The 22,691-nt window shown below is 44.9% G+C and overlaps 1 protein-coding gene across 2 annotated transcripts in view; it reads right to left on the reverse strand.

The window, feature by feature from the left end:
- The window catches only part of LOC147701197 (B-cell receptor CD22-like), a 339,266-nt gene that overhangs the window by 13,979 nt on the left and 302,596 nt on the right, over window positions 1-22,691 (reverse strand). For both annotated transcript variants that reach the window (XM_086929941.1, XM_086929942.1), the window contains exons 11-12: window positions 11,949-12,030; window positions 11,176-11,309 (exon numbers count right to left, since the gene is read on the reverse strand). In XM_086929941.1, the coding sequence (XP_086786067.1) occupies window positions 11,176-11,309; window positions 11,949-12,030 (216 nt within the window). The remainder of the gene's footprint in view (window positions 1-11,175; window positions 11,310-11,948; window positions 12,031-22,691) is intronic.

Below are 22,691 nucleotides of genomic sequence, written 5' to 3' on the forward strand. Positions count from 1 at the left end.
TTCCCTTCAACGTGAATGCCATCACGCTGATGACTCAGTGTATGTATCACGTGAGTCCTTGGAAGTTTGGATTTCAACTTCACTTCCTGTTCCCATAGCATTTTATGCTTAATTGGCCACCTTTAACATCTCTAAACCCATTTTGAACCCAGTATTGCAAGTATTCATTATATGACTGCCCACAGTAAAAGGAATCGCACACAATTAGTGTGTGGAATTCTCGATCCGTATTTACAAGTGCCAGAATCAGTGCTTTTAATTCTGCCTACTGTGCCATGCAGTCTCCTAGAGATTGCATTTTAGTGCAACTCGGATGAAACTTTCCATCCCGCATGCGACCTATAATGATTGCACATGCCGGGCTACATTGTTGCTTACTTCCTATGGCCGGTTGAGCAGATCCGTCAGTGTAAATATTATATTCATACTGATCCAGAGGCATTATTTCATTAAGTAGAGGATATTCTTGTTCGTATTGCAGGAATGCTCGTGTCTTTAAATTTGGGTCCTACCTGTATTCTACATCTGTTGCAGTGAGAGGATTAGCCCATTGTGTTCATCTCAGATGTAAGGCTTTTGCGTTAGGAATGCTCGCCTTTGTTGCAGCTTCTTAGGCTGGAACCAGAGTCACTACTATTATTTGTTTCCCCTGAGCCAGTGCTCTTTCTCTCACTACAGCCATCTGTATTGCTGTCAGAATCTTTTCAGTAGGTGCAAAGCGCATCTCAGCGTTTGTGCACAAATGTGATTTGTATGCAATTGGTGCTGTTTCACCTTCATTATATGTGAGATAGGTGTACTCAGATTGACCAGCAATTATAAGGGTCACCAAGTTACATACGTTTACGCATGTCTGTAAGTGTTTTGAAGCTATCATGTCAGCTTGTAAGGAACAAATGGCTAGATGTAGGTAATTTTATTTTACCACTTCTTAAATACCGAATTTTACCGATTCGGTATTTAAGAAGTGGTAAAATAGAGGGGGGGGATGTAGGTATTACAGAATCGGTAAATACCGAATCGTTAAGATTCGGTATTTACTGATTCTGTAAATACCGATTCGGTAATGCCCATTGATTCCTATAGGCATTGAAGCCCATAGGAATCAATGGGCATTACCGAATCGTTATTTACCGGTTCGGTAAATACCGATTCCAGCAAGGGTGCAGGGGGTGTCACTTTGACACCCTCTAGCACCCCAAATACAGGCATGTGTGCCATGTGGCACAGGGCATATCTGTCTGTCACATGGCATAGGTTTGCATGCACACATGTGCATGCACACCTGGATTCTGTATTTTACCACCCAATTGGATTGGGTGGTAAAATACCGAATCTGAAAGGCCTTTGGGACTCAGAAGAGTCCTACCTACATCTAGAAGTTACCGAATCGGTAAAAATACCGATTCAGTATTTTACCGATTCAGTAAATTTACCGATTCGGTAAAATTGGCCCCCTACATCCCAAAAATCCATTTACCGGTCGGTAACGGCCGATAATCGGCCGTTACCGGCCGGTAAATGGCCACCTACATCTAGCCCATATTGTATCTGTGCGTTCCTGTCTCCAATTTCTTGCTGAGAAATCAGGTTTAATTAAGTCTTAAAAAGGTTTTACTCTTTCTGCGTAATCCAAATGTATGTTCGACCGAAATTTCGGAATCCTATTATTGATTGTAGATTTTTTTTATGATTTTGGAGGTTGGAGCAGCGCGCATTTTTCCCCAAAAATTGTCTGCCAGTCTTTTTACTTTACTTTAAAGCTCATATCCTAAAAACAGGACACTGGGGTGGGCTATTTTTGATTTTTTTAAAGTTACTTTTGTAGCCTTCAGATGCAAATCCCAAAATATTGGTATTTACCCATCTCAAGTGTTCATCTAGGTCATCGTCCATTAAGTGTTGTTTTATATTTTTTCCGCACAATGTCATTCATTAATGCGCTACTGTGTGCATTTTGGACTGTGAATCTCTTAGTGCAAGTGTTCCAATGTCTGTAATCTAAAACTAGACAATATGTATTGTCGGGTTTCATGACTGGAAACAAAGGATTGTTCATTTGAGAGGTGCATATTTCAATCACCCCTTGGTATTCAAGTTGATCTAAGATCTCCCTGACCTGTTTTTTAGCTTCTTGCTTTCTTGGATACTGCCTCTGTGCAGTTGGAGTATTTTTTAAAGGAATTATGTGGTGGGTTGAATCCTCACCCCATCCAACATGGTTTTTATATAATGCAGAAGCCCAGGCTACTGCCCATTCCTACGCATATGTATGTTGCAAATGCCTGGGAATATGGTCTGAGAATGCCGGTAGAATTACAGTTTCTCCTTTAGGGCAATCCTGGACGAATGCTGGTGGCCAATCTCGTTCAGTTAAAAAAAAAATTCATAGCCAAATGTAAGGTTCTCCCAATAGAGCCCTCTAAATTTTCTACACTTGTCCCCCTCTATCTAGAGCGTTATTTCATATACTTTATGTGGGACACTCACCCTAGTGTCCGATGTTTCTACTGTGATGTAATCATTCAAGTCTGCTATCACCAAAAATTCCATCAGGTTCCGGTGAGCTATTGTTACTTCTGCCGCACTGTCTAGTATCGTCTGAGCCCATTCCCCATTCACTAGTCCAGTCCTCAGAATTCTGGGCATGTCAGATCTTTAGACTTGCAACCTTCTTCTTTTTGAACAGTAGCTTTTGCTTTGGCTTTTCTTCATCTGTGGAAATGTAATCTTAAGCGTGCTTCTTGTCTTTCTGACCACCCTTCCCTCTTGGAGTTTTTCAATGAACTCTGAGAGGAACAAGAGGAATGTGTATCAGTATTCTGATAACTGTCAAGTTCTCTAATACTATCCCTATTCCTGAGTTTATACCTCTTTTCAGAGGGCTCCTGTGGAGGAGATCTACCTCGGGATTGAGATCTGTTTCCCTTAAATGTTTGATGTTTTTTATTATCCCACTTCTTTTTAGAAGAAAAAGGTGTCTGCTTTGAAGTGCCCTTTTCAGGAGTGCCTAATAGCTTTGGTTGTAATGCTTTCCCACCCAAACTGTCTCTGCCTAATTCTGCATATGCAGTTTCAATTTTTGGGGGGTAGTTCGTGTTCCTATTCTAAAGAACTGAACTCCCTTAGGTGTTGGCGGATAGCCACTGATGCTGCCTAATGTTAGCTAGTACTATGGCTGATACCTGGACATAGTTACCTAGTACATTCACCCCTAAGTTCAGAGCAGGCTCTGCTCCATACTCATTCTGTATTTGTCTTAATACATCGGGTATCTTTGCTAATGAAGGAATATCACGAGTTCTGCCATAAATGTACCACAAGTGGTTCAATCATCTACATGTGGTGTTATCCCCATGGGCAAGCAGATTGTTAGCATTCTGTGTTTTTCATACGGGGTAGTATTCGGGAATACAGCCTCTAACTGTGTTTAATGTAAATGTAAATGTACAGGAATTTATATAGCGCAAATCACCGAGCACTTTCTAAGCGCTTGCTTAGGGAACCCGTCCTGGTATTCCCCTGTGAGAGAACCCCGGCAGGGTATCCGCAAGGTGAAAGCCAGGCATCCCGCCGCGAGGAGCCGTTGTGGAGATTAAGCAAGCTATTGCCCAGAGTCGCAGAGTGTGAACCCGTGAATCGAGTAGGCACCGGAGCGAGAATTGACGAGTCCATGGACATTTTAGAACTCAAGACCCCGCCGAGCCGGGAATTGAACCCTGGTCCTGGGCTGACCTCTGCTTCCAGGTCTGCCTCCTCTAATCAGTGAGCCACACTTCTCTTCTATTTCCTGAGCTACCCAGAATAGCATTTGTTCGCATTTTGTGGACATTTTGCCTATCACTGAATGTTTGTGGTGTCATTTTAGTTGCTGTACCCTGAGATTGAGTTCCATTTGTTGCAACTATTGCTGGTTGGACTGTGAAAGTCCTCATGACAGATTGCGTCATGTTTCTGTAGATTTTAACTAGATCTTTCTGTTGTATGAATAATTCTCCTGGTGGAATTGTTTCAATGTCAGGATGTAGTATTTAGGCCGTTAATATTGGGCATTGTTGCCCCTTCACCTCCGAGTGGGCCTAATCTTACTCTTCCTCTTATATGGGGTAGGGTGCCTTTAAACCAGTATAAGTGTTCCTGGTACATGAGGGGAATCTCTGTGTCCTCGAATGGACAATGTTCCCTGGGTGCATTTCCTTCTGTGTAAGAGTAAAATGTCTGTGTTCTTGCATTTGATGCTGGGAATGTAACCCACAAATAAAATACCTCTGTTTTGTTTGATTTGTGTGCCTCAATCATGAAAACTACTAAACCACCCCTAGCTGATAAACCATTTTCTAACAGTTTCAGGGTGATTGTATGTCTGAATTTTTCTGCAATCGGAATTGCGTCTCCATCTTCTTCTCCAGCTGAGAGGTGTAGATTTACAATTACCTCACCTCCTTTCCCAGTCATTTTTGTAAAGAAGAAGTTTGTTTAAGGGAACTAAGGTAAGGTAAATGTACACAATTTTAGGAATACTGAATCCTTCAAACTTGATTAACCAGCAGCCAATAAATAGGATTTTTTGCTTACTCAGTTGAGGCGGGGTTTGTGCCCACTCACTCCAGTTGTCTCTGGTGTTTGTGAGAGGGATCTCTGAAAATAGCACGTCTGAACTACTCAGATTCTACTGTTAAATAAGTACCCAACCAATGTTGGCGGCGCCATGTTGCGTAGTTCCTATATATCCTGTCCAGGATCTGCATGTTCGGATAACATAAAATGGTGGGTTTGGTGGCAGACTGGTTCTGGGCACCCCCACCGGAAATGTTACCCTGTTTGCATTAGCTAGCTCACAGTGCCACTAGAATCTCCTCTTATCGGGGAGAGAATAGTTTCTGGCAACCTCAGAACATGACAACCCTGATCCCTCAGGATCGTGGAAGCAATACTACTTTTCGCCTAGTCACTCATGCTCACTTAGTTAGTCTCAGAGATCCACAGAATAAACAGTCTGGGTGTTTCAATAAAGACTTATTGAACAGTTGGTATTCTAGTGTAGAATAGATTTGCTGTAACAACCATTAGACTGTAGCATGGAAATTTGATTAGCAGTACTACAAGAGTAAAGGGATGGTACAGCTCTACTATTTTGAAGACATCATGAATATATACAAGTACCTAAAACACATGATAAGAAAGTGCGTACTCCTACGATGCCTCTTTAAATAGATGTACCTAAATGTACCTACCATCAGTGTAGGTGTTATGCCAAGAATCCCTCTAAGGTCTAGTCAACCTCATTATCTGAGAAAGGAGAGAATATGGGACCCCTTCCTGGTCTCGAGTTGGACACCCCGCGAGGGAGTCTCTGCATGCAGGAACCTCAGCGTCTCTGGTCAGTGTGTCAGCCGGGAAGTCACAGTCTCCTCTGTCTGTCTAAGCATGACATGATATGTATTTACCCACATGTCTCCCTATGGGTCCTACCTTGCTGTGTTACTGAGTCCGCCTAAAAGGATGACGTTGGGCTTGAACTTTATACGTAGATATTATACAGGAGATGTTAGTCCTGCTGTGCTTTCAAGAAGCTTCATGCATAATGTATGAGTTTCAAACTAGGGAAAATCCTTGCGTTCTGAATGCAGTGTTGTAACTAGGTAAAAGGTCAGTCCCTATGAACCATTATTTATGTATGTAGGGAAGGATATAGGTGACAGGTTGCAGTGTTACCTGCACCTATATGGGGTACTTATTTGAAATATAACACGAGTCACAGTGCAGTACCTGACCATTGATTAAGAGTGGGTGAACTTTGAAACAAAGTAGGTCAAAAATCCCATGCAAGATTGTCTGAAAGTATAAAGGGAGAACACACAACAGGGATCAGGAAATGGTGCAAACTGGTAACAAATGAGATTAAATGCTTAATTTACAGCCCATTGTTTGAAGGACATTAACTAAAATGGCGAAAGATTTACAGGAAGTTAGAAATAAGCAACAATAAATAAGCAAATTCTTCATGATCTGCTTACCATGCCCAGACCAAATGCAGGCACTTTTGAATGGGGTTTCTCCCAATAAATATTTGAAACCTATGAGACAAAAAATACTTTTTACAGTACAATTCCGCCCACTATATATAAAATAATATTAAAAAAATATATAAAAATAATGGGGCAAATTACCAAGCAATAGCGATAATTATCGCTATTGCTTGGTTAGAGACAAAAATTTACCGCAGAGCTGCGGCGATTTTTATCGCAGATAAACCTTGGTATTACCAAGGTTTATTGCAAATGCGATAAAAATCGTCGGCAATGCATGAATATCGCTGAAAAGTCAGCGATATTCATGCATTAATGAGCTAATGCTCTTAGCCATGTTATCCACCTCCCATTTGATAACACGGCTAAGAACTGCTCAGCGCAGGTGTTAGCTTTTGGAGATATTCGCGCTTAGCACGAATATCTCCATAAGTTGGTAATAGGAGATAGCGATGTTATCGACTTTTTCCAGGCGCTAACATCTTGGCACGCCCACTTTGCATGTCATTAGTGATAAATATCACTGACATGCAAAGTGGGGCCCAAGATGGTCGCTATCTCCTACTAGCTGTCGCTAACTGGTGTTAGCGACGGCTAGGTAACAGGGAAATAATTTTATCTCCGCTTTCTTGGCTTTTAAAACCCCTTGATAATATGCCCCTATATTTCCCAAAAATGTTGTACATATAGTACGTTATCACTTTTAGAAAGCCTGTTCTCAAATTGTGAAAAGGTATAAAAGGTAACAGATTCTGAGCGATATAGGCAACTTGAGATTTTCTCTTTTTGCATATAAGGTCACTCAGAAACCCTCAGTGAAAAACATCCTCTTAATTGATGGATACCCATCAATAATTCTGTATATGTCACCTTGTGACCGTGATGTCAATCTGTAAATAAGGCAGAAAGTGCTACACTTTGATGCCATCTCCCATTGAAATGGTAAGAAAAGGTGCAGTGCTGTAAATGTTCAGATATTGAGTTACTGGACATTTCTGCTCCATTAAAACATCCATCTTGTTATTATGAGTTGAAGCTGTCATAAAGCATGCTGTGTGGTTTCACTTTCTGGTATTATCCGAGCAGGTTCTTGAAGCCCCTTTTTGCCTGAGAAGACATGTTGTAATGACCATTTGCCCAATTGACATGGCAGTAAATCTAAATTTGGCAGGAAATTGCTCTCAGTGAGGGTATCAGTGTCCCAGTCACTTTTCGTGTATTGACTTGACAGATCCCTGTTTGGAGTTTAGATCATTTCATCACTTTGAATCCAGCTGGAAGGTCTCTAATAATTCCTTGTTATTGGATTTTTGGATACTTTAGAGTAAGAGCTGTTTTTATGCTCTGTAGAAATAAATCCATTCATTTAACCAAGTAGATATTGACTGGTCAAACAAATGGAACAACTTTGTAGAATATTATGCTGCATTATTTGTGTGGTGCATGCACTCTTGCAACACAACACATAGGGCCACATTTGCAAGCCCCTTGCGCCCGTTTTACGCCGCCGTTGCATCACTTTTGTGACGCAGCGGTGGCGCAAAACATGGGCCATGGTGCGGGGTACTTACAACGTGACGCTTCTGGGAGATGCGTCACATTGTTAAGCCCTGCGCCAGAAGTAGGCGTTCCGGCGCAGGGGGGCGTTGCGGCGCAGGAACGCCTCCTAAAAGTTGCTGAGTGAAATCTACAAGATTTCACTCAGTCACTTTTGAGCCCATGCTGCGTCAAAACCCTGCGCCTGCTTGAAGCAGGCCTAAGGATTGACTCAGCATTGTGCAGAGAGGGCCCCCTAGAGCATTTCTAGAGCTGCGTCGCGCTTGTGCCGCAACTCCAGCAATGTGCCGCTTTTACGACACAGATGTGTCACGCATCTGTGCCGTTTTTGCCCCATGGTGCGAGGCATTGTAAATGCCGCGCATCCATGGTGGCGGAGGCATGGCGCACAATAACTGGCGCATTCTTGCTGATATGCAGGGATGCGCCAGGTATTGTAAATCTGCCCCATAGTTTTAATAGTAGGGGACCAAGGAGCGAAATAAAAAAGTAAACAAAAAACTTCCATGGAAAAGGTCATTGTTTGCCCAAACTTCACTCCTCATACTCACCCTCATGTTGAGGGTGTAACGATATTTTCAATATATTCACCCTCCTAGAAAGATAATGGCCTCTACGGAATTCTGTAAAGTCCCCTCTTTACAAAACAATGTATCAATCCTCGACTGGTTACTGTCCACATTGCCTTTGGTGGGATCAGCACCTTAGACACCTGTCTTACGTACTCGCCCTCAGTAGAATCAGCATAGGAGATATAAAATAACACTGACATTAAATATTTGTATGTGCTGGGTACATGTAAGTTTTGGGACATTGCTTTGTCTCATCTTCTCTCTCATGTTTAGTTCCCTCAGTCATGGTCCTCCTGGTCCATTTCATAATGTTCCTCATGGTTCCCTTGTTTTTTTCCTACTAGCTATGACTTCTTCCCCGTTGTCTGGTTACCCTGTTCCTGATCTGGTCCTCCTGCCCGCGTATAGCTGGTCCTTCTGGTCTTCCTGGCCTTGGTTCATCTGGCATTTGTCTTCCTGGATATGTCCTCCTAATCATGGTGCTTTTGCTTCTGGGCCTGCTAGTACTTTGTTTCTCCTTTCACTCGTGCTTATGGTCCTCTTAGACCTGGACATTCCAGGCCTTTTAGCCACCTAATCATGGTCTTCATTGTCATATTCATCCCCTGCTGTTCATCCTGTATCTTTGGGTGCCCCTGGTCCTGGCCTGACTTGTCCTGGTCCTCTTTTTCCCTCATGGTTATTGTCCCCCTGGAACTGGTTCTCCTGGACTTGACACTCCTCAACCTGGTTCTCCTCATTTAGGGTTACCTGAAGCTCTCCCAATAATGGTCCTCGGGAATTCCTGCCCAGTGTCCTGACCTTGCCCAAGGACTAGGGCCAGTGCCACAGGAGGGTCATGAGGACCAGTACCAGGGAAATCAGGTGGACAGATAGCAAGTGCTGGAATATTGAAAGGAGGGGCAGGGGCACCAGTGCCAGGAGTAAGATGACCGGGGAGAATAGAACTGTGAGTCCCAAGTCCAGGAGTGCCTTGCTGTCCTGGTCCACCTGGCTCTCATGGTCCCGATCCCCAAGGTGGCCCTTGTTCTCCTTTGGTTCCTTCTCCTGCCAACATTTCTCAACCTACTTGAAACCTCCCGCAAGGTCGGTTGAGAGGCTGCTTCCAGAATCCTGTGACTTGGGAATTATTGTTTTTTAACCTACTGGATTTCTATTCTGAGGACCACAGCGTCAGACTTAGGAAAGAAGGCAGTGCACTCACATCAAAAGGCCTTGGCTTTTGGCCACAATATAAGATCCACAGAGGCCAAGAATAGATAGTCTGGAAAACGGAATTGTGGAAGCTTGAGGAATTAGATCTAATCTTCCTCACTCTGGTTTTAGTGGCGGCATTTTTTGGGTAAGCGTGGCAAAGCCCTCAAGTAGGGTTTGATTAACAAGAGTATGATGCTGCAACATCTTTCCGGTGTTTTCGCTTCATTTTGATTTTGATTAGTTTGTGACTCCTTCTTGTGTCCCTGTACTCTGTAGGTTTCTCACCTTTGCAGTTCTGTAAGTCGTTGTTACCTCCCTTTGTTACTCCCCTTGTCATCACCTGCCCTCTTTGGGCATATGCACTTCAGTCTTATCCGAGACCTCCTTCCCCATTTTTTTATCGTTCTTCTACCATGCTGGTGCGTTGCCACGCTGCTCATCGTACACAGCTCTGGTTATGTATCCTGGTGTCATGCTGATCTTGTGTTCTGAGTGCCGGTGAACAGTGAGTTTTTCTGTGTGTTTTGTTCCTGTTACACACCAATGGTTCTGAGAAGACAGGGGTGCTGTTGGCAGTGGCATAACAAAACTTGAGGGGGTGACCCGCACTGTACATGGAGGAAGGCCTCTCTCCCCAGCCCACCACCTACCACCTATTCTGAGGGGCCCTCCTGGAGCTCAGGCCCCGCCACCTCCACCGAGGGGGTTGCAGGGGCTTATGTTACACCTTTCGCTATTGGCACCTTTCTAAATCAGTGCTGTCAGGTGTTTTGTATCCCTTTCTGCCATTATTCTCAAGGTTCCAATCTGACATATTTGTGCATCATAGTTTGGTTACAACAGGTGGACATTTGGGTTCCATGTGAGAGATCTTTACACATCCCTTAATCCTGACAAGAATTATTTTACACGTAGAGTCAACATAACACACATTTGCTGCATTTTAGTGGTTAGAACAAAAAAACTGTTATTTGTTATGTCCCTTGCCTTTGTTTATGCCAGCTGGCTCACCCAATGGCGAGGGTGATCAGGATCAGAAGGTCTTTGACAGTCTGTCCTGAAGTGTATCATTCACTCAGAGGAATTGTTGCTGGCCACGAGGCGGTAGGTCAGATCTACACCCTATGTGAATGCAATTTCACCCTTGCTGTGTGTGTTTAAAGACACTCAACGTTTTGTGCTCTTGTTATTTTGTTTATATTTTTGAAGCATGACCTGCGTGTGCACTCTCTTCTTCTCTCTCCCTCCTCTGCTCTGGCGCTGCACCATCAAGCTAACAGGTCTGAGAGTAGACAGTCATTGGGTTCTCAGTGGAGAAGTGTGGCTCACCGGTTAGAGGCGGCAGACCCAGGAGCAGAGGTCGGCCCGGGACCAGGGTTCAATTCCCGAAGCGGCAGGGTACGGAACCAATGTCGGCGGGCTCGATAAATCTCGCCTTGGTGCATCTCTAACCATGGGTCCCTCGCTGCAACTCTGGGCAATAGCTTGCTTAATCTCCACAACGGCCCCCTCGCTGCCGGGGATGCCTGGCTTCACCTTGGGGATGCCCAATAGGGACCACCTCACAGGGAAAAGCCAGGACGGGTTCCCCAGCGGTACACAGCGCCAAGAAACCCCAGGGTGAACGTGTGCTCTACAAATTCATACTAACATAACATAACACTCGGTGGCTTACCCACACAAATGCATAACACAAATGCATAACCATTTGTAATACCTGTGGCGACCTATGTATGTTTAAGTGAACAATTAGCAATGCTGATCTGAAGAATGCATCCTTCATGGCCCATGCTTTGATCTACAAAATGGGAATCATTTACCTGGTGATCTCTGACTCCTCTCCCACGTGACCAGAAGGAAACTGGATCATTGAGTAATTGACAGACGCCTCATATTCTGGATCCAATGAGGTGGCCCCATTTCCCAATCCATCGTATTGATTGTCTCTGGTACGCTATAGGAAATATAACCCTACATGTTAATACAGTCTCTTTACTCCTCATGATCATTTACTGTCAAGTGGGAAAGACCTTGAGGCGTGTAGTAAATATATGTCTCTGTTTTCTTCTATGAAAAGAGTGTGACGCCCGATGATGTTGGTGTTACAGCATAGATAAAAGAACATTAGAGTACTTCACACATAGATATCCAATTGTCCTTAAGTCTCGCAGCCCGAAGGCATACTGAGTTAGAGGGGTGCTACCTCCCTGCTCTCTATATAGTTCTGCCAAATTCAGAGTGATGTGCTCCCCTACATGGTCACAAAAGCACCTAAAGAGACTCTTACAATGTTTTTTTAGCTCAAGAAGACTAAAACATGCTCTTTAACTTGTAATCAAAAGCATGTATGTGTGTTAAAATGCAACTTACGCATGGTGATGAAACGAATCATGCCACATCCTCAAACTGATGTGGGATTATTTGCTGAGATTTGCAAAATAATTAAGTTGGAATTGTAATTAACATGCCCTGAAAAAAGAACACTGGGGCAATATCTTAGTTTATCAGCAGGAGCAGAGAGTTCACATTTCTCTACACACCACATGAGTGAATCTTGATCCCCTTGAGCGAGATGGGAAGAAACACCACCTACCTTCTTGTTCAATACAAAAAAAGTATCACTTCTATCATCAGCCTCTCCAGAAGTGGACACCCTTCGCTGCATCAGCTTCTGCCTGAGATAGAAGGACGCAGATGGCTATTATTGCAATGATACTACTAAACACCCTAACACCCTACTGGGTAAAATTTGCTTACAAGTTTATAGGCAGCAATATGTTTAACAAATGACTTGGACAGACAGGTGTAGCATTGACCAGAACACTCTTGCTCATGATACATGCAGTTTAAAACAGATCTTCCTAGCTGGAGAGTGCCAATGCCCCTGATTGAGGTGAGAATGGGAATGCAGTTTGTCTCCTTAAGGTTCAAGCAGATAAATGTGATAAGATTTGAAGGCATCGGATGTCGTAAGCACTGCAAGCAGTGTAAAAGTCATTACCAAAATCAAACTGTGCTTGAAGGAATACATTAGTTAACCTGATGCTGCGAGGAAATAACAAGAATTGGAATATACGTTGAAGCAGGTCATGATAGTACAGACACGAATTAGAGCCAGCAGACAGTTGTCTATCAAGTTTAGAGTCAAGCAGGATGCCTAGTTCTATACTTGTTTCTGCAGGTACAGGGGGATTGCCTATAGATGGAGGCCTAACCTGGAGGCACAGCCAGAATTTAGTTTATGTACAAGCAAAATCATTCTTTTAGAAGAATTCAATTTAGCCAAACTTTTTCTTGCATCCAAATCAAGGAGTACCTTCCATCTCTCAACATGGAGTGTTGTATTCACCTTTATCTGTGGCCTGGAGATTGAAAAGTATCTGCATAGCTTCTATATACATGTACACATTTCTATTCTATTCATGTAGCATATTAGTTAGAGGGGGAATTTAAGGACTAGGCACTAAAGGTGAGATTGCAGAGACCCGCGGGATGCCCCATAGAACATTTTGAGAGGGGAGCTGAATGAGCCCAGTTGGACAGTTTGAGTACATTCTGAAAACAAAATGTTATCCATGCAAGAGAGCAACCTTTAATTCCTCAGGTGAGTGCTCCATGTAATACAAAGATTTTCATGGGCGGTGTTGAATGCAGCAGAAAGGCCAAGTAAAATTGCATTCATTTGAAGATCACCCCTGTGGAGATCACAAGTGTCACAGTACCCATCCCATCCTAAAAAAGCCTTGTTTGTCTTGCAGTATGTTATTTGATTCCACAAGGTTTTGCATCTGCCACAAGACTGTTTTCTCTAGTACTGTGTAGGACTCAGCTATGTGTTTTTGTCTCAAAAGCTTGTGCCTGAAATGAGACCCATTGTATCACAGGCCTACTGTTACCTAACCATGTCAGACTAAGGTGCTGTGGGAAAGAGCTGCTGTCTTTTCCAATCGGTGCTTAAGACAGCAGGGAGCCGTCTGAAGCAACACTGCTCACATGCGTCGGATGGCTTCCAGCCATCCGCGCACATGGCAGAGGAAATCCCTCTGGTGCGGGCGCAAGAGGGATTTCCTTCCCCCCCAAACAACCTCAGGATCTGGGGAATAGCTTCCACAGCTCCTAAGGCTGCGTAGTATTTTTCACTGAAATGACAATCAGAGCGCACGTCACGCTGTCGTCATTTCAGCGAAAGTGAAAATGAAATGAGCCCATCGGCTCGTTCCAGTTTCACTACTTCTGTGCTCAGGGGGGTAACGCAGCCCACTGAGCACTGAGGCAGACATGAGAGGTATCATTGGAAAGAAGAGAATCTCCACTTTTCAACAGTATCCCTCCCTAGTGGATCCCTGCTTGGGCATCTCCTCAGGAGGGCGATCCCAAACAGGCATCCACCACTAGACACCAGGGAGTGGAGACCGGCACCTTGACAAGGGCCATTGTTCCCCCAAATACATTGAGGCAAATTCAGCCTTTCTGCCCCCCACCAACCCCCAGGGGGCAGAAAGCATACTAGATACCAGGGATTCTTTTTTTCATGCTGTTTCGTGGTGGAGGCTGCCCTAAATGTGCATGTTCTGTTACTACTGTTGTATCACTGTTGTAGTCTGTTTTTCTGCTACTGTACCCCTTCTTGTATTTTGTTTTCTGTGCGTTTTTCCCCTGTAGCCCTTCCTAGCATTTCAGCCTTCTGCTCTCCCACCACTGCATCCCCTGTGGCCTGCCCCCTCGCTCGCCCAATCGCTCCCGCATCCCAGCTGCTCCTACCTCCCACCTCTCCTTTTTATGGCTGCCGCTGCGCGGCCCACACGGTTGGCGCGAAGCCCGTCTTCGCCTGTCCCCGCCTGGACCGCGCCCAGAACCAGAACCCCTGGCCCCCGCGAATGTCACGATGCCTGCCGCCACTATGACGCCAGCACCCTCCATGCACTCAACGCCAGCCAATCTTACACCTGCTTCCAGGTCACCCCAAAGCACACCCAAGGACCCTTCTCCTGCCGGAGCTGCAGCTTCACCAGCCTCCAAGCCGCCACCTCGCTCACTGGGGTAGGATACAACCACCTCAGATGCATACTTCTCAACACCTGCTCCACCCACAAACATGCCATCGAACTCTGGGACCTACTCGACGCTTCCTCCCCGGACGTCGCCTTCCTGGCGGAGACCTGGATGAACCCCTCCTCGGCACCAGACATCGCCATAGCCATCCTGGATGGCTACAAGATCACCCACAGGGACCGCACCAATGGAGCAGGAGGAGGAATTGCCAACATCCACAGAAACACCCTCAGATTCTCAACCAGAACCGACGACAACCTCAGCGCTGCTGAAGACCTGAACTTCCAGATCCAGGTCGACCCCAACACCACGCTCAGAGTAACCCTCATCTACAGACCCCCCCAGACCCCACCAAAAATTAGCGACTCCATTGCCGACTTCACCAGCACGCACGTCCTTGCATCCATGGACTATATCCTCCACGAGGACCTGAACTTCCACCTCGAGAACATCAATGACAGCAACTACACCCCCCTGCTCAACAACCTCGCCAACCTCAGACTCAAACAGCTCATCACGACTCCCTCTCACTCTGCCAGACACACGCTTGACCCCATCTTCTCCACCAGCAACCACATCACCTTCAGCCACACCACCGAACTCCACTGGACCGCCAACTGCTGCATCCACTTCACCTTCGAGAAACCACCATGCACCACCACACACGAGACCCCCGCCGCAGCTGGTGCAAAATCACCGAAGACCAGCTCATCACCACCTTCACCCGCCAACTGACTCCGCCGACACCGACACTACCGCCCGCAACCTAAGGCAATGGATCGATGACCGTACCAACACTCTCGCCCCAATCAAGAAGCCCTCAAACAGACGCACCAACAGAAAAGCCATCTGGTTCACCGCCTACCTCCAGGCATCCAAGCAGACCTGCCGAAAGCTCAAGAAGAAGTGGCACCACAAACAGACACGGACAGCAATGCAGCCCACAAGAGCGCCATCCGCAGACACCACCAACTCATCTGAACCACCAAAAGGACCTTCTTCAAGGAACGCATTGACAACAACGTACACAACAGCGAAGAGCTGTTAAACATCATGAAGGAACTCTCCAACCCCAGCTCCAACTCCAACAACATCCTTCCATCACAAGACCTCTATCACAAGACCTCTGCTACTCCCTAGCCACCTTCTTCCACTGCAAGATCGCAAGCCCCCCCGACAGCCACCGACACCTCAGACTCAACCCCCCCAGCCACACCGACCCCCTGCTCTCCTGTACCCATGTCAACGACGACAACACCATGAAAATTATGAACACCATCCACTCCGGTACACCGTCAGACCGCTGCCCCCACCACATCTTCAACAAAGCAAGCTCCACCATCACACCCCATCTCCGCAAGATCATCAACAACTCCTTCGAGACCGCCACCTTCCCGGAGAGCTGGAGCACGCCTATATAAAAGTATTGCTCAAAAAACCCAAGGCGGACCCTCAGGACCTCAAGAACTTCCGGCCCATCGCCCTGCTCCCGTTCCCGGCGAAAGTCATCGAGAAGATTGTCAACAGGCAACTGACCTCCTTCCTTGAAGTGAAAAACATCCTGGACCCATCCAAATCCGGATTCTGCAGCAACCACAGCACCAAAACAGCCATCATCGCCACCACCGATGACATCAGGACCATGCTGGACAACAAAGAATCTGCGTCCCTCATCCTCCTGGACGATTCGGCTGCCTTCAACACCATCTGTCACCACACCCTACGCACACGCCTCCACAACGCATTACATCCCACATGAGAGACCTGCACTGGCACCCATTCAATAAGAGAATTACCTTCAAGCTCCTCACCCATGCTCACAAAGCACTCCACAATACTGGACCAGCATACCTCATTAATCGACTCACCTTCTACACACCGTACCGCCAGCTTCGCTCTGCTGACCTCGCCATCGCCACTGTCCCCCGCATCTGACGAGCAACCGCCGGCGGCAGATCATTCTCCCACCTTGCCGCCGTGACATGGAACACCCTCCCAATCCACCTGTGGCAGACCCAGGACCTGCTGACCTTCAGGATAATCCTCAAGACCTGGCTGTTAGAGCAGTAGCAACCCCCCTCCCCCCCAGCCCCTTGAGTCCGTCAGGGGTGAGTTGTGTGCTCTACAAATGCACTGATTGGTTTATTGATACCAACCCCCCCCAACAACCTCCAACGATGTTTTGCCCCCTTGGGGGCAAATGAGGGGTATTACCCTCGATCTGCCTCCTAGAAGGGCAGAAAGCCCACTAGATGCAAGGGTTTTATTTTTACAAAAGAGGGGTAGGGGCTGCCCACACCAGCCAAGACCGTGCTCCCACCCAAATATATTTGGGAACAGTCTTTCTGACCCATGATCTGCCCCCCTGAGGAGCAAAAAGCACACTAGATACCAGAGATTATTTTATTGTAGTATTTAGGGGTGTGGCTGCCCTAATTGGGCATGCGAATGCCCTCACCCCCCAAACAACCTCCACAGACTTTCTGCCCCCCAGGAGGCAAATGAGGAGTATTGCCCCCGATCTGCCCATGGGAGGGGTAGAAAGCTCACAAGACATTTTAATTTTGGTTAAAAAAAATTGAGTGGGGCTACACCCAAAGGGCAAGACCATGGCCCCACCCATATATATTTGGTAACAGTCTTTCTGCCCTCCCCCCCCCAGATAGAGTGCAGAAAGCTCACTAGGCACCAGGAATCATGTTTTTTTAATATGTAGTGGTGGGAGTTGCCCAGAATGGGCATGCTAATGCCCCCACCGCCCAAAATATCTTCATGCCCCCCAGAAGCATATCAGGGCAATAGCCCCTTATCTGCCCCCCCCCACACCTTCTTGGACCCCCCAGGTGTCTAGTTTTCAGAACTGTCTGGATTTGGTAGGTTTCCCGAGAAGGCTGCCGAGTCCGGGACCAAAAATGCAGGGGACGCACTTGTATAACGAGGTTGTTTTGTGATAGGTAATTTTGATGTCTTCACAATATGTTTTGGGCCCCTCCCTGTTCTGGGTACTTGGCTCATCCACACAAGTGAGGCACCATTTTTATTGAGAGACCTAGGGGAATGCTAGGTGGAAGGAAATCTGTGTCAGTCGGGTACTCCTACAAATTTCACACACAGAAATGTGAGGAAAACGTTTTTTTAAGCTAAATTTGAGATTTGCAGGGAATTTTGGGTCAGAAAATGTTGGGAGATCCACACAAGCCACACCTCCCTGGACGTCCCTAGGTAACTGGGCGTGTAGGTTTTAGAAATGTTTGGGTTTGGTAGGTTTCCCTAGATGGCCTCTGAGCCCGTTACCAAAATCGCTGGTGACTCAATGCAAAACCATGTAAGATTGCAATCGATAATTTGGAAGTCTCCACAGTATGCTTTGGGGTATTTCCTGGTACTGGCACTAGGCCTACCCACACAAGTGAGGTACCGTTTTTATCGGAAGACTTATGGGAATGCTGGGTGGGTGGAAGTTTATGGCTTCCCGCAGATTCCAGAATTTTCTAGCAGAAAAAAGTGAAGGAAATTCGTTTTTTTTTACAAAGTTTGAGGTTTGCAAAGGATTCTGTGTAACAGCACCTTATGAGAGTCATACAAGCCACAGGCCTGGATTGCCCTGGGTGTCTAGTTTTAAAAAATGTATAGGTTTGCTAAGTTTCCAAAGGTTGCTGGAGGAGTGAGGGTCTAAAATCCATAGCTAGGCACATTGCGAAAAAGGGTCAGTTTTCACTAGAAAAATTAGATGTGCCCCCGTTGCATTTTGGGCCATTTCCTGTCACAGCAACTAGGCCCATCCACACAAATGAGGTACCATTTTTATCAGGAGACTTCGGGAAATGCTTTGTGGGTGGAACTTTGTGGATCCCCACTGATTACAGATCTTTCAATCACAGAAGAAGGAGGAAAATGTGTTGTCTTTTACAAAATTTGCGGTTAGCAGGGGATTCTGGTGTCTAGTGCCCTTGGTGTCTAGTTTTAAAAAATGTACATGATTTCTAAGTTTCCAAAGGTGCTTGCTGAGTGAGGGTCCAAAAGGAGGATCCCAAAGGAAGGAAGATTCAGCACCAGACTAGCAGCCGTGTTCTGCAGGACTTCTGCAGGACTTGGAGCCTAGTTAGGAGGTTTTCATTTACAGAAGACAACAAAGCATTGCCATAATCCATGCGATTAATGACCAGGCCTTGGACTAATGGTTTCCTGGCTTCGATTGGGAGCCATTTAAAACCTTTGCATAGATTCTGCATGATGCCGAAACAGGAACCAACTAAGTGATTGACCTGATCTTTCATAGACAATTTATTGTCTACTTGGATGCCTAAATTCCGGACAGATTGTTTTGGCTGTGGGCAGGGTTCCAGGGTTTGGGGCCACCAGTCAGTGTGTGCTTTGCCAAAGAGGACTATTTCAGTCTTTCCTCCGTTTAGTAGGAGATGGTTCGAGTTCATCCATCTATCAACGTGGGTCATACAGTTTTTTAAGCGTATTTTCATCTCAGTGGGGTCCGGGCCGAGGGTGATCAGGACCTGAGTGTCGTCGGCATATGACACAACATCAAAGCCATTGGATCTGATCACCTCAGCCAACGGAGTTACAAAAAGATTAAAGAGCGTTGGGCTCAGAATAGAGCCTTGGGGTACTCCCATCCTTACAGGTCTGTTACTGGAAACAATGTTGTCAATCTGAACAGCAGTGACTCGGTCAGTTAGATAGCTTCTCAGCCATTTGAGGGCTTTCCCTCTGACACCAATCTCCCAGAGACTTAGGTGTAAAATGCTGTGGCATATTGGTGTCAAAGGAAGCCAATAGGTCTAACAGGACGAGAATAGATGATTGTCCTCTGTTAAATGCTACCCTGATATTATCTGTGACTTCTACCAGTGCTGTTTCAGTACTGTGTGTGGCCCTAAAGCCGGACTGTGATGAGTCCAGAAGACCATGATTTTCTAAGTAAGTGACGAGCTGTCTGTTGACCAGCGACTCAAGCATCTTCCCAATGTAAGGGAGGAGCGAGATAGGGCGATAGTTTAGTGGAAGATTTGGGTCAGCTGTGTTTTTTTAGGATAGGTCTGACTCTGGCGGCCTTCCATATTTTAGGGACAACAGCTTGTGACAGCGAGTTGTTAAATAGGTCTGTCAAGCAATCAAGAATTATAGGTGCAATTATTGGAAGGAAACGCGATGGTATAGGATCCACAGGTGAGCCAGATTTAATTTTGTTCATGGCTCTGATCACATCTTGCAGATTACATGGAGAAAATTCTTCCAGAGTGGGGATTGAACTAGGGGGAATAGAGGGAGGATTATGTGAGATATTACGAAACCCAGAGACCGTAAGCTTTACCATCAGTTCCGTGTTGAGACCCTTCCGGTAAGGAAGTTTACAGGTAAATGGTCTACAGACGCTAGAGATAAATGTCCATTCTGTCCGGATAGCATAGAAGATATTGACCACCTCCTATACATTTGCCCTGCTTACCAACAAGCCCGTAGTATGTGGCTTAAACCATTATGTAGAACCTTGGGAACTAGCTCAGCACAGATAGCTAAAAGGCTACTGAAAATTGGTTGCAATGACCTTGCAATCATAGGGGTGCCAAGTTCCTGAGCTGGTCCTGGGCCATTCGGGAATAAAACGGGGGCCCAAATAGCTTGATATAGATATTTCTTAGCATAGCTTGGTACAAAATAGAATCTTAGTGGTTTTTACTCTGTCTTTTTTGATTGTATATAGATGAAAAGTCTTGAGTGAATGATATATTTAATCCTGTCTTAAGAATCGTTCTTAAATTGTAAATATATATTTATGTTTTATTATGAATGGTAAATTTGTAACCAGGATCTTATGGTGTAGCTATGGTTGTGCCTAGCTGTACCTTGTTTTTATTACATTTTCTGTCTTTTAAGATAAATAATCGCAATGAAGACTTTTTTTAATAGAATTGATAACTTCTTGAAGTGGAAAAGAGCAGTGAATTGTGTTTTTTTTTCCCATCAAAATATTCAGAGAAAAAGTTCACCCAGTTTGGTGAGATGGAAATCAATGACTGTACTGGGGGCATTGTGACATCTTTTAAGATGTTGTAAAGTTCCTTATTAGAGTTTGCAGCTTTTTCTATTTGGTTTAGGAGGAATTATTTTTTTGCTTGTTTTATGCTTTCCAAATAGATACGATGGATACTTCTATATTTTTCCCGATCTGTCTGATTCTTATTTTTCCTCCATTTTTGTTCCTGGGTCCCACAGGAGAGTTTTAATTTCTTCAGTTGTTCCGTGAACCAGGGTGAGGTTCTGGGTTTGAATTTAACTTTAGCGAAGGGAGCAATTTTAATTTAAAGCAGATGTTATGGCTGCCTCAAGAGAGGTTGCAACCAGATCAATGTTATCTTGGGTTGAGCGTTAAAATGAGTGGAGAAGGAGGTAGAAGTAACTTTCCACGATGACCTTCTCCATTTTGATTCATTTTTAGCTCATTTTTAATTTTCTGAGCTGGGATGGTAAATTTCAGAAGTTTATGGTCTGACCATAATAATGGAGATGGGGGTTCCACCATAGTAGTCAGTGAGTTTTTGAATATTACATCAAGTGTATGCCCTGCAGAGTGGGTGGGACCATCCACCAGTTGAACAAGTCCGAGAGATCTCATATTCGTAATAAGCTGATTGGTATCGGGATCGGATAAAATCTCTACATGGTAATTAAAATCTCCTATTAGGTTAAACAAATCGTAGACCAGCACATATGGGGCAATATTCTCTAGTAGCCTATATGTGAAGCCATTTTTCGGGCCAGGAGGTCAGTATACTAGGGCTCTTTTCCAGGTGACCTCGGATAAACGGTCCACTCTAAAAATACATATTTCTAATTGATCTGTACTGACAGAGTGTAAGGCAGTCGTGGTCATACAGGGAGTCATAGCAATTAACAGATCTCCTCCTCTTTTACCCCTACTATCTACCCTGGTTATTTTATATTGGGGAGTGAAGGCAACTACCACATCTGTGGAGGAGTGTTCATGCAACCAGGATTCTGTTATAAAACAGATACCTGGTGACTCCATGTCCATTAGGCTCCATATTTCCATGGTATGTTTTGGGATGGAGGTGCTTTAAAATAGAACCTGATGAGAGTCATACAAGTCACCCCATCCTAGATTTCATCTGGTGTCTAGTTTAAAAAAATGTGCAGGTGCTAGGTTTCCCAAGGTGCCAGCTGAGCGAGGGTCCAAAATCCATAGCTAGCAATGCAAAAAAGGGTCAGTTTTCACAGGAGCAATGTGAATTGCCCATGTTGCATTTTAAGCCATTTCCTGTCACAGGCACGAGGCCTTCCCACACAATTAAGGCAACATTTTTGTCAGGAGACTTTCGGGAATGCTCTGTGGGTGGATGATTCCAGAACTTTCCATCACAGAAATATGTGGAATTTTTTTTTTTTTTTATGCAAAGTTTGAGGTATGCAAGGGATTCTGGGTAGCAGTACCTGGTAAGACAAGTCACCCCATCCTAAATTTCCCTGGAAGTCTAGCTTTAAAAGATTTACAGGTTTGCTAGGTTTCCCTAGGTGCCGGCTGAACTAGGGCCCAAAATCCACAGCTAGGCACATTGTGAAAAAAGGGTCAGTTTTCATTGGAAAATGTGATGTGCTCATATTGCATTTTAGGCCATTTCCTGGCATGGGTACTAGGCCTACCCACACAAGTGAGGGATTGTTTTTATCAGGAGACTTGAGGGAACACAGAACTGTAGAACAAGTGGTATTACCTATTGACTTTCTATGTTTTTCTGCCTCCTAAATCTAAGACAAAGAGTAAAAAGAGAGGTCACTTGGAAATATGTCCTCTAATTCACATCCTAGTATGGGTACCCACAATTATGGAGATGTGCAAATAACTAAGACTTCTATACTCTACATTTTGTTCTCATTTTGGAAATACATAGGTGTCCTTGATACCTATTTTTCACTCTTTATATTTTACCAAATTAATTGCAATATACCTGTACACAATGAAAACCCATTGCAAGTTCAAGTTTGAATACTTTATTCGACAGCATTGTCATAAAAGCATGTTTCCCTAAGCTAAGCAGAATAAATACTACTCTAGAATTTTAAGATCAGCATAAAATACATATTAAATATCATCAAATTACAATGCGCTGGCGAATACTCCAATTTATAAAATTCATACGGTATAAAATTCGAGTCACAGTGCAAAATCCTTAACTATTGAGGTTGTCCTAAAAATTACACGTTCCATTTTACGTAATTAGTTACAGTTTAAAGTGCGCGTGCGTATTAT

This window comes from Lissotriton vulgaris, chromosome 7 (genome assembly GCF_964263255.1).
Source record: "Lissotriton vulgaris chromosome 7, aLisVul1.2, whole genome shotgun sequence".
In the NCBI taxonomy this organism is placed as follows: domain Eukaryota; kingdom Metazoa; phylum Chordata; class Amphibia; order Caudata; family Salamandridae; genus Lissotriton; species Lissotriton vulgaris.